Source organism: Coregonus lavaretus, assembly GCF_964263955.1.
Source record: "Coregonus lavaretus genome assembly, contig: HAP1_SCAFFOLD_4183, whole genome shotgun sequence".
Taxonomy (NCBI): Eukaryota; Metazoa; Chordata; class Actinopteri; order Salmoniformes; family Salmonidae; genus Coregonus; species Coregonus lavaretus.
In genome coordinates this window covers 13,335-25,375 of record NW_028156341.1, presented here as the reverse complement: position 1 = coordinate 25,375, position 12,041 = coordinate 13,335, and the positions used below count along the sequence as shown (strand labels likewise).

Here is a 12,041-nt window from a genome sequence, read left to right as displayed (position 1 = left end):
CGTGTTGTGCACTGAAGTCCATAAGTGAAGCGAAAAGTTGAGAGGACAGCACGTAGATGCGAAAAGGAATTATGCAAAGAGCAAAATGTTCATGCTGTTTGTGTGTGGCTGCTATGAAAGTGAACTGTATTTGCGTGTGATCAGGGGTGTATTTATTCTGCCGATTCTGTTGAACGTTTCTTAAACGGAACGAAACGGCAAGAGGGTGCAAGGTGGTATTGAATGTGTCACTGTCTGTCACCTTGATTACAAAAATGTCTCTCAACCTGTGCACCTATGTTGTAAGCTTTCATTCATAGGCTAGGTTGCAGCATCCTCGTGATGGGTATAGGGAAAATTAGAGTATCATGTAGTAGCCTAAACCTATCGACGTTACATGGAACTGGGTGAATGGAATATGAATGACAGTCATCTAATATGCTGTAATAGAAATAAGGCCATGCTCATGAAAACAATAATCGTTCTCCCTCATCTTAAACGGCAACGACCGCCACTGCACTTACAAGGATTGAGAATCCATTTCCACCTTTCGTCAGAGCCAGAGAAGAAGAGGTGAAGCGAGAGGGATTACTCAGCCCAAACTGTGTCCACGAACATAAGACCACGAAGTGAGGAATTTTTGTATGGAGGTCAATGAGAGATTGTTAAATTTGGTCAACAAAAAATGGAATAGCTAATTTCCTACGTGAGCCTTATTTGATTGAATAGAAGTTTCGTAATGTTTATTTTGTTACGAATGCAGTGATAGAAGTGGACACGTGGCATTTCGGCAACTTTGAAAAAAGCTACTTAATATCTGAGTTGTGCCTGTTGTTCACACGCATATCTGCCCTCTCATTGGTTAGAATGGTCCCACCTGATCTCGCCTCCTCTCGCCTGCCTTCCATCTTTGAGGACATGCATTTCCATTGTTATAGCAGTCGCGCAACCATCTTGTCAATATAAAAGATCATATTTGTCGGAGCCCTATTTGAAAATTGTGGGAGGCAACCATTGAGATATAAAATGTCTACAACCAGAGAGGAAGAGAGAGGTCCAACTTGGCGAAAAATCTGTCTCCCTCCAGCAGGTGGCGGTGTTTCGTTGTTTCGCCCACCAAGCAAGGAGTTTTTGTATGGAGGTCAATGAGTGTCGAATTTGGTCAACAACAAAAAATGAATGGCTTATTTGCCAGGTGAGGTTTATTTGATCGAATATAAGTTACCACAGCCAAAGGCAGAAGGCCCGCCTACTCGACCAATCAGATGAGGGAGTGTGATGACGCGTATACTGCAGGGGCAGACGAGAGACATGTATTTATTTTATCTAGTGATCCATTAATAATTTTTGTTATTCATTAGCTTTTAATAAAACCAACCGTTCTAAATGTAAAGTGCTAATCAGATGTCTTATTCAAACTCGGCTTGCAAGCCTACTGTATCAGGTTTAGCCCAATATCTGCATTGTTTTCCAAATGGCATGTAGACCAACAACTTGACACATTTTTATTTTGTAACTTTATTTTCAAGATCCACAAGTAAAACGTACACAGTTTCACAGAAATTTCAATTTTATCAATTGGCTGATTTTAAGAAACTTCAACCCTGTTACTTTATTTGGCACCAAATAAAGAATGTTAAGTCATTTTATTTAACTTAACATAGCCTTGCAGTCCACCTTTTTGGTATTTTGTACCAGTTTCCACCACTGTGGTAAAGCGGCCTTTACTGGGTCTAACAGCGGACCTATCAGCTTGCTGCCAGCTCTTAGCAAACTGTTGAAAAAAATTGTATTTGACCAAATACAATGCTATTTCCCTGTAAACAAATTAACAACAGACTTTCAACATGATTATAGAAAAAGGTACTCAATATGTAATGCATTGACACAAATTACTGATGATTGGTTGAAAGAAATTGATAATAAGAAGATTGTGGGAGCTGTACTGTTAGATTTCAGTGCAGCCTTTTGATATTATTGACCATAACCTGTTGAGAAAATGTATGTGTTATGGCTTTTCAACCTCTGCCATATGAACTCAGAGGGTTTTCTTTAATGGAAGCTTCTCTAATGTCAAACATGTAAAGTGTGGTGTACCGCAGGGCAGCTCTCTAGGCCTTCTACTCTTTTGTATTTTTACCAATGACCTGCCACTGGCATTAAACAAAGCATGTGTGTCCATGTACATTTACATTACATTTTACATTTTAGTCATTTAGCAGACGCTCTTATCCAGAGCGACTTACAGTTAGTGAACACATATTTTTTTTATACTGGCCCCCCGTGGGAATCGAACCCACAACCCATGCTCTATCAACTGAGCTACATCCCTGCCGGCCATTCCCTCCCCTACCCTGGACAACACTGGGTCAATTGTGCGCCGCCCATGAGTCTCCCGGTCGCGGCCGGCTGCGACAGAGCCTGGATTCGAACCAGGATCTCTAGTGGCACAGTTAGCACTGCGATGCAGTGCCTTAGACCACTGCGCCACTCAGGAGCCCCATGTACAGTGCGTTCGGAAAGTATTCAGACCCCTTGACTTTTTCCACATTTTGTTGCGTTACAGCCTTATTCTAAAATGGATTACATTGTTGTCCCCATCAATCTACACACAAAATACTCCATAATGACAAAGCAAAAACAGGTTTAATGAAAATTCTGCTAATGTATAAAAACAAAAATAATGCCACCACCATGCTTCACCGTAGGGATGGTGCCAGGTTTCTTCCAAACGTGACGCTTGGCATTCAGGATAAAAGTGTTCAATCTTGGTTTCATCAGACCAGAGAATCTTGTTTCTGATGAGTCTTTAGGTGTCTTTTGGCAAACTTGTGCCTTTTTACTGAAGAGTGGCTTCCGTCTGGCCACTATATCATAAAGGCCTGATTGGTGGAGTGCTGCAGAGATGGTTGTCCTTCTGGAAGGTTCTCCCATCTCCACAGAGGAACTCTGGAGCTCTGTCAGAGTGACCATCGGGTTCTTGGTCACCTCCCTGACCAAGGCCCTTCTCCCCCGATTGCTCAGTTTGGCCAGGCAGCCAGCTCTAGTCTTGGTGGTTATAAACTTCTTCCATTTAAGAATGATGGAGGCCACTGTGTTCTTGGGGACCTTCAATGCTGCAGAATATGTTTGGTTCCCTTCCCCAGATCTGACCAAGGCCCTTCTCCCCCGATTGCTCAGTTTGGACAATTCCTTTGACCTCATGGCTTGGTTTTCCCTCTGACATGCACTGTCAACTGTGGGACCTTATATAGACAGGTGTGTGTGCCTTTCCAAATCATGCCCAATCAATTCAATTTACCACAGGTGGACTCCAATCAAGTTGTAGAAACATCTCAAGGATGATCAATGGAAACAGGATGCACCTGAGCTCAATTTCGAGTCTCATAGCAAAGGGTCTGAATACTTATGTAAATGTAATATTTCATTTTTTTATTTTTAATACATTTGCTAAAATTTCACAACTTTTTTTGCTTTGTCATTGTGAGGCATTGTGTGTAAAGTCAAGGAGTCTGAATACTTTCCGAATGCACTGTATGCTGATGATTCAACCATATACGCATCAGCAACCACAGCTAATTAAGTCACTGAAACCCTTAAAGAGTTGCGGTGTGTTTTGGAATGGGTGGTCAGTAATAAACTGGTGCTGAACACTAAAACTAAGAACATTGTATTCGCTACAAATCATTCCTTAAATTCTAGACCTCAGCTGAATCTGCTAATGAATGGTGTGGCTTTTGAACAAGTTGAGGAGACTAAATTACTTGGTGTTACCTTAGATTGTAAACTGTCATGGTCAAAACATAGATTCAATGGTTGTAAAGATTGGGAGAGGTCTGTCCGTAATAAAGAGATGCTCTGCTTTTTTGACACAACACTCCACAAAGCAAGTCCTGCAGGCTCTAGTTTTATCGTATCTTGATTATTGTCCAGTCGTGTGGTCAAGTGCTGCAAAGAAATACTTAGTTAAGTTGCAGCTGGCCCAGAACAGAGCGCCACGTCTTGCTCTTCAATGTAATCAGAGGGCTAATATTAATACTATGCATGCCTGTCTCTCTTAGCTATGAGTTGAGGAAAGACTGACCGTGTCACATCTTGTTTTTATGAGAAACATTGTGTTGGAAATTCCAAATTGTTTGCATAGTCAACTTACACACAGCACTGACACACACACTTACCCCACCAGACATGCCACCAGGAGTCTTTTCACAGTCCCCAGGTCCAGAACAAATTCAAGGAAACGTACAGTATTATACAGAGCCATGAGTGCATGGAACTCCCTTCCATCTAATATAGCGCAAGTGAACAGCAGACCTGGTTTCAAAAAAACAAATAAAGCAACACCTCACGGCACAACGCCTCTCCCCCACGTGACCTACTTGTTGTGTGTATGCACTGACATGTACCGTATGTGTAACTGATAGATGCACACACACTACATGTTCATGTTTTTAAATGCATGTAAATTGAAAAGCCTTTTGAATGTAATGTATTTTTCGTTATGTATCGGACCCCAGTAAGACTAGCTGTCGCCAATCACACTGTACAAAAGCATGGTCTTCAGGCTGTGGAAGATGGCAAAACCATTTAATAATTGATTGGATTTAAATGGCACTTTTCTAGACACCCAAAGTTCTTTATAGTGTAAGAGGAAACTCACCACTCTAACCCCACTGACATACTCATTATATTGTATTGCATTGGCCCATCCACCCCCTTCTTCGGAGGACAAAAGTAACTTTGTTTGAAATGTTTGTTTTTTTACAGATATTGTTACAAATACATTATTCATACACTTTACATACATGGTGCTTTTATAGACAGTATTACACGATAGGAATACTGTTTGATATACACATTACACATCAAATGGTACTCATCATGACATACTCTTGCAATAAGTGACATGGGATCTTTAGTGACCACAGAGTTAGAACACCCGTTTTTAAAGTCCCATCTTCAATTTTATTGAGGAGCATTCCATTGTTAGTACTACAACATTATTATTATTATTTATTTTTTTGTCATTTTAGCAGACGCTCTTATCCAGAGCGACTTACAGGAGCAATTAGGGTTAAGTGCCTTGCTTAAGGGCACATCGACAGATTTTTCACCTAGTCGGCTCGGGGATTAGAACCAGCGACCTTTCGGTTACTGGCACAACGCTCTTAACCACTAAGCTACCTGAAATTAATGTTGTAAAGGTGTGTGGTGTAAATTACAGTGCTCCGTCTTTGAGTTTACTGCCGCCTTGTTCACTTCAGCAGCATATTTCTCTTTGGCTGTTGTTTGCCTGGCTTTCCCCCTCTCTGTGCCCACAATTTACCCATTTGCCCAAAACTTTCGTCCCTTTCTCAATGTTATGAATTTTAGTGACATTTGCCAATTCGTGTTCGGAATGTCTAGTAATTTGGTCCAAACATGAACACAAGATATTCCATTTCGAAAATGAGGCGTTTCCCATGAACCGGAACACGCGTCATCACACTCTCTCGTCTGATTGGTTGAGCCTTCTGACTTTGTGACTGTGGTAACTAGTGACTAGCATAAAAGAACGGGAGGCAACGCGGATGTCTAGAGCATACGGTCATTGGTCTAAACGAGAGTCTACGTCCGGGCACGTTGTTGTTGCATCAGAAATTGTAGACTGGTGATATGTCAAGCTCGGGAGGGTTAGGTAAGTATTGTAATCGATGCATGTTTTTAATATTTCCAGATATCAGCAGCGGCTCTTGAAGGCAAATGCGTTTATTCATAATTTGAGGCGCGTTCTCAGACTTGAAATTATTGCAGGATATTGAATGTTGGCTATGGTAAGGCTAGCTATTTCAATAGTAAATTGAATGAATACACACCTACAGCGTCATTGGGCAAAATGTACGCAGCATCACCTGGAGATGTGTGCAACAAAAGTTCAACATTCACCTTCTGCTACCATTTCTGTCAAGCCATCTACGCATACAATTTGATGCATACGTTCGATAAATCCAACGTATGCACCACACAGAACGCACTGCAACGCAATGCTGTAAGGCAAACGCAGCGTTCCATTGGAAATGAATGTACTTCTTGTGTATGCTGTCGGTGTGATCAAGCGTCCTGAATATATTTAAATTAAAGCCCGTTAGTGTCGATTGCAGTGCCATCTAACTAGTAGTACTAGTTATGGTCATACTACCGTATTCCTGGAAAAGGTTGAATCAAGATTTCACAATGAATGTCCAGAACATGAGTAATGACGAGGGCTGGAGAGTGACAGTAGATAAAAGTGTTGTGTGAAAATAGTCCTGACCAGTGTACTGGTGGCTGCGTGATGCTCGGTACACCGGTCACGACTATTTTAACAGAATACTCATGGCTACTGTTTCCATCGCTTGTCATGAGTCGTGTAATGAAAAAAATAACTGTTGTATTGTCACATTAATTGTGAAAGCGAAAGCTCGATTCGACATTTTCCAGGAATATGGACTACCATATTCCTGGAAAATGTCGAATCGAGCTTTCGCTTTAGTATAACCATAAATGGTGACAATACAACAGGTTGTGAAAATATTTGCTACTACTGCTAGCTAGTCTTCTACAAACAGTATCTCAACATTGTTAAAGGGACATTTTAAGATTTCCTCCTGCACTGTTATGATCATAATACAGCTGTCATAACAACCAATGATGTGGTCAAAACCCAAAATGGAAGGTCAATACAGCATTGTTTGTTGTCGTTTGAGTATTTGTAAATAAACAATGAATATACTGTATATGATGCACATCTCATTGCATCCTATAACTCCATTTATGAATTTGACAGGTTAGACTCTCATCTGCCAGTTCACCAAACAAAGTGGCAGGGTCAGGTTGTTGAAATGATAGCTTGGGCCTTTTAAGTTAAACAAAATCAGATGAAATAGCCAAAGCTACTAGCCAGCTATCCGCTTTCAAATGGCATTGATCAGCAAGAGGATTGATTAACAAATACAGCAGCACAAAGTTATTGGGCATCAATTCTTTGCCATGTCTAGACACCGAAACCAATCCCAATTAGTTTGTTTTTCAATGGTGTGTTGTCGGTGTGGGTGAATGTGTGCTGTCTTGTTTTCTACAGCCTTTGATTATGGCTTCTTGCTGCACACACGTGACGAGGTCACCGCCACCATGGCCCTGAATGAGTACCTGAGCTCCCGCAGCTACCTGGCTGGGTTCAGCCCCTCTCGGGCGGACCAGGAGGCCTTTGAGCTCCTGCACAGGCCCCCGGCCCCGCAGCACGTGCACGCTCTGCGTTGGTACAGGCACATAGCAGCCCTGCAGCGGGACACCCCCAGCCCAGATAGCAGCAGTGAGTAGAGTCCAGGGCCCATGGCCTGGACAGGATAGGGATGCTCCCCTTAGACTAGAGTAGCCCACTGCATAAGGGCAGTCATGGCATCCCCCCCTAGACTAGACCAATAGTGCATGGTTACTTTGGATTGTTGGAATGTCGGCTATAGTAAGGTTAGCTTTTTCAATTGCCAATGAAATTAATGCCATTCTTCTAGCTATGATCAGGCGTCCCGGATGTATTTAAATCGGAGATGGGCACCTTTGATGGGGGTGAGGGACACAAAAAAACGGAACTCCTCATGAGGGGCTGGAGTGGCTCATGGGTAAAGGTTGATTTTCGCTTTCACAATGAATGTGACCTTTCACTCCACCTATCTAGTGTAGGTGACAATACAACGTTTGTTCTTTTTTTTTTTTTTTCATGTCCAGAACATGAGTCATGACAAACGCTGGAGACTTTGACAGTAGCTATGAGTATTCTGTGGAAATAGTCCTGACCGTTGTGCTGGTGGCTGCGTGATGCTCGGTACACCGGTCACGACTATTTTCACAGAATCCTCGTAGCTACTGTCTCCAGCGCTTGTCATGACTCATGTTCTAAAAAATAAATATGTTTTATTGTCACACACAATGGATGGTTGCAGTGAAATGTGACATTCATTGTGAACGCGAAAGCTCAATTCAACCTTTTCCAGGAATATGGTAGTACAACAATAAATTATACTAGCTGGTCACTTTAGTTTCAGACTTATGGCGATACCCTTGTGATCTGCTGACAGCCCCTCATTGGCATGATTAGCATTTTGGAATAATTGAAATCTGTAATGTTTTTTTTTTTTTTTTTTTTTTTTTAAGTCCTGTATTCTTTTGTCAACAGTGTTAAAGGCTAGTGGCAGGAGGACCACCGTTTTTGTTGATTAATTTGAGTATTTCCCAGCCCTGATTTTTTTCCCATCACACGTGTGTTCCTTCCTGTGTGGGTTTAGTGTTTGTTTGTGACACGCACCTTGAGGGCTAGCTAGTGTGTTGCTTTCCACCCCTCCCCCCACGCAAACTAGGCCTACTGTTAGCAGGCCTACTGTTAGCAGGCCTACTGTTAGCAGGCCTACTGTTAGCAGGCCTGCAGCTTTGATGAAGGCCCACCGACTGCATTGTGTGCTGTGCTCTGGAGACCAGGGCCCAGATTCACAAAACCTTCCTAAGAATACATTTTTTGCGTAAAAAGTGTTTTGTGAATCTGGGCCCATGGGGTGGTTATCATCAGAACAGAGCAGTGACTTGCATACCCTCAGACAGTTGCCCGCTCAAATCACCACTCAAAATGCCTCAAACGTTTTTTAAATGGGGAATCCAGAGATTTGATGGAATTCAATCATTTGCCTGACCTTAAATGTGACACCATTTTAACAGCATACCCTTTTCAGAGAAAAGTTTGACTAATGTTCTTATAAAATGTGTCCTCTGTTTTTTTTAGTAAAGGGAAAGCGGGTCCAGCCCCCCTGGTCTGCCCCAGCCGGGTCCAACGTGCCAAAGCTGAGACTCTACAACAGCCTCACACGCACCAAGGTGACATTTTTACCTTCTTTTGTTTTGCTTGTTTCAGAGCCCTTTTGAATGGCTGAATCCTTATGATCAAATAGGAAAGAAGGACAATGAATGTCAATGACCGCATAAAGGTTTAGATTTTGATCCCATCTCTGTAGCTCAGTTGGTAGAGCATGGCAATTGTGACGCCAGGGTAGTGGGTTCGATTCCCGGGACCACCCATACGTAAAATGTATGCATGCATGACTGTAAGTCGCTTTGGGAAAAAAAGCGTCTGCTAAATGGCATTGACTATTATTAATACCGTAGTGTTATTATTGCAGGAGCTGTTTGTTCCCCAGAATGGAAACAAGGTGCTGTGGTACTGCTGCGGACCCACTGTCTATGATGCCTCTCACATGGGACATGCCAGGTAAAGTTCAGTTCAGGAAGTAACAAGACTAGCAGTTTGACAGCCATACCTCGCCACAGAGCGGTTTAGTCCAATAGGTTTAGTCCAATAGTCACAAATAGAAGAAGAAAACAGAAATATGTCAATGTGCAGGCGAGGTGGCAAACCTGATAAGGGTTTACAACTCACCTAACTGGCATTTCAATTACTTTAAAGGTGCCATATGGAACTTTTTGGTTGACCTGACAAATTCACATAGAAATGTGTGTTATAGATCTGTCATTCTCATTGAAAGCAAGTCTAAGAAGCGGTAGATCTGTTCTATATGTGCTATTTCTATGCTGTCCGTTCTAAAGTTTTGTTTTTGCGTCTTTTACTTTCGGTTTTGTACACCAGCTGAAAATACAACATTTTTGGTTATGGAGAATATATTTCACAGCGGTTTAGATGGTACAATGAGTCTCTACACTATACTTGCTTGTTTTGTCACATAAACTGAAATTAGGCAAACTATTAGAATTTGAGCAACCAGTAAATGGTGGAGTGATTTCTGCATAGTGCATCTTTTAATGAAAATGTGCATAGTGCACATTTTGATAATTACATTTTTATGGAACAGACTGTCATACTTTCCTGACTCATAACTGTTCTTGAAAATAATAGTCTAGAACTAAGACTATTTCCTGCTGTAGAACGTTCAAATCAGTTTACAGATGTGTGTTCAAATCGGTGTGTCCAAATCAAATGATTTGATTCCTTTGTTTTCCAGATCTTACATATCTTTCGATATCCTCCGAAGGATACTGATGAACTATTTCAAATATGACGTGTTCTACTGCATGAACATCACTGACATAGATGACAAGGTAACCAGCAATGAAGCAGTGATTGTACAAAACAACATATTGTGCCCTTCTGTTGTGCAAACTGAATGGTTGGCTGAACGGTTAGTGATAATTTCTCTGTCTGTCAGATCATCAGGCGGGCCAGACAGAACTACCTCCTGGAACAGTACAGGGAGAAGAAGCCAGCGGTTGCCCAGATACTGCAGGATGTCCTTAGTGCCAGAGGGGTAAGACATCAAACTTTTTTATAGTTTCTATAAAGTTAATGACAAATGAATCAGTCATTATTTACAGGTGTGGCTGAGTGATTGGTCAACTGTTGAACAGTGTTTAGCATGTAGCTTAGTGGTTAAGAGCGTTGTGCCAGTAACCGAAAGGTCGCTGGTTCTAATCCCCGAGCCGACTAGGTGAAAAATCTGCCGATATGCCCTTGAGCAAGGCACTTAACCCTAATTGCTCCTGTAAGTCGCTCTGGATAAGAGTGTCTGCTAAATGACTAAAAAAAAAAAAAAAAAAAAAAAAATCCTGGGTATACTTTCAGGTTCTAAAGTTCACCCCTGTGTGGTGGGTGCAAATGAACCAGTCACACATATATAGAGAGAGAGAGGTGAACTTTGGCGCTGGATGCCACATTACCACCTCAAAACATTCCATTCACTCCATATATATCATTTGCAGCCCTTCCAGGCCAAGCTGGCCGAGACCACAGACCCAGACAAGAAACAGATGCTGGAGAGGCTGGACTCTGCCGTCTCTGCTGCCCTGGGACCCCTGCAGGGGGCGGTGGAGAGCAAGGCTGGGGAGGCTGACATACAACGCCTGGCTCAGGTAAGATTTCCTCCCTGCTGTGCAACATGAATCTCTATGGCTCCTGATAAGTCAAATACACTTCCAGAGGTTTGGACTGAGCTAGAAAGTCAAGTCACATTTTATTGTCTCGACACAGTCCAGTGGAGGCTGCTGAGGGGATGGCTCATAATAATGGCCGGAATTACATTTTTTATTTAACCAGGTAAGCCAGTTGAGAACAAGTTCTCATTTACAACTGCAAATGGATGGAGCAAATGGAATGGCATCAAACACCTGGAAACCACGTGTTTGACGTACTTGATACCATTCCACTGATTCCGCTCCAGTCATTACCACGAGCCCCGTCCCCCCCAATTAAATTGCAACCAACCAACCTCCTGTGAGACAATTTACGAAAAAGAAAACAACATAACAGAAGTCAAATGTGTTCTTTTTTTTAAGGTGTTACTGGAGGAGGCCAAAGACCTGCTGTCTGATTGGTTGGATGCTCAGTTTGGCAGTCAAGTGACCGAGAACTCCATCTTCTCTCTTCTTCCAAAGTTCTGGGAAGGGGAGTACCACAAGGACATGGACGCCTTGAATGTAGGTGGAAGCGCACGCAACTCATATAACGTTCATATTTATAATGAATTGTTAATAGTATTTTACTATGAACTTTTCTAGTGTCGATGCTCCTTATCAGAGGAGTACACATAACTATCATGTCACATGACCTGAATTTTTACCTTTTTATTGAAAGCTTTTTTATCAAACTGTCCCCTTTTCGTTCTGTCAGATGGTCCAGTAACATCCTCTGATAATGATAATAATGATGATGATGATGATGATGATCCTCTGATAATTGCTTCTCATTTCTGGAAAAGGGTTAAAACACAGGATCAAATATTATTTCACATGATTGTGCAAAAACACGGGGCCCTATGATTTAAACCATGCAGTAATGTAACATTTAATATTTCTAATTGTTAATCATATTTTACTATTAAAATTACTACTTTTCTAGTGCCAATCTGATGATGATTGGTAAATCACTGATTTCCCCACCTGTTCTGTGTGCAACCCCCAGGTCCTTCCCCCAGACGTACTCACCCGGGTCAGCGAGTACTGCCCAGAGATCGTGGACTTTGTGAAGAAGATCCTAGACAATGGCTTTGGGT

The 12,041-nt window shown here is 42.0% G+C and overlaps 1 protein-coding gene across 3 annotated transcripts in view; it reads left to right on the top strand.

Moving 5' to 3' along the window:
• The window catches only part of LOC311126448 (cysteine--tRNA ligase, cytoplasmic-like), a 31,326-nt gene that overhangs the window by 10,489 nt on the left and 8,796 nt on the right, over positions 1–12,041 (top strand). The window contains exons 1-9 of one of the 3 annotated variants that reach the window (XM_084200444.1): positions 5,556–5,656; positions 7,079–7,309; positions 8,768–8,859; positions 9,162–9,250; positions 9,999–10,095; positions 10,203–10,301; positions 10,753–10,902; positions 11,326–11,466; positions 11,951–12,039. In XM_084200444.1, the coding sequence (XP_084056570.1) occupies positions 5,635–5,656; positions 7,079–7,309; positions 8,768–8,859; positions 9,162–9,250; positions 9,999–10,095; positions 10,203–10,301; positions 10,753–10,902; positions 11,326–11,466; positions 11,951–12,039 (1,010 nt within the window). In that variant the 5' untranslated portion in view covers positions 5,556–5,634. Of the gene's footprint in view, positions 1–5,555; positions 5,657–7,078; positions 7,310–8,767; positions 8,860–9,161; positions 9,251–9,998; positions 10,096–10,202; positions 10,302–10,752; positions 10,903–11,325; positions 11,467–11,950; positions 12,040–12,041 lie in introns of those variants that run through there. The other 2 variants (XM_084200446.1, XM_084200445.1) reach the window with 2 other exon arrangements.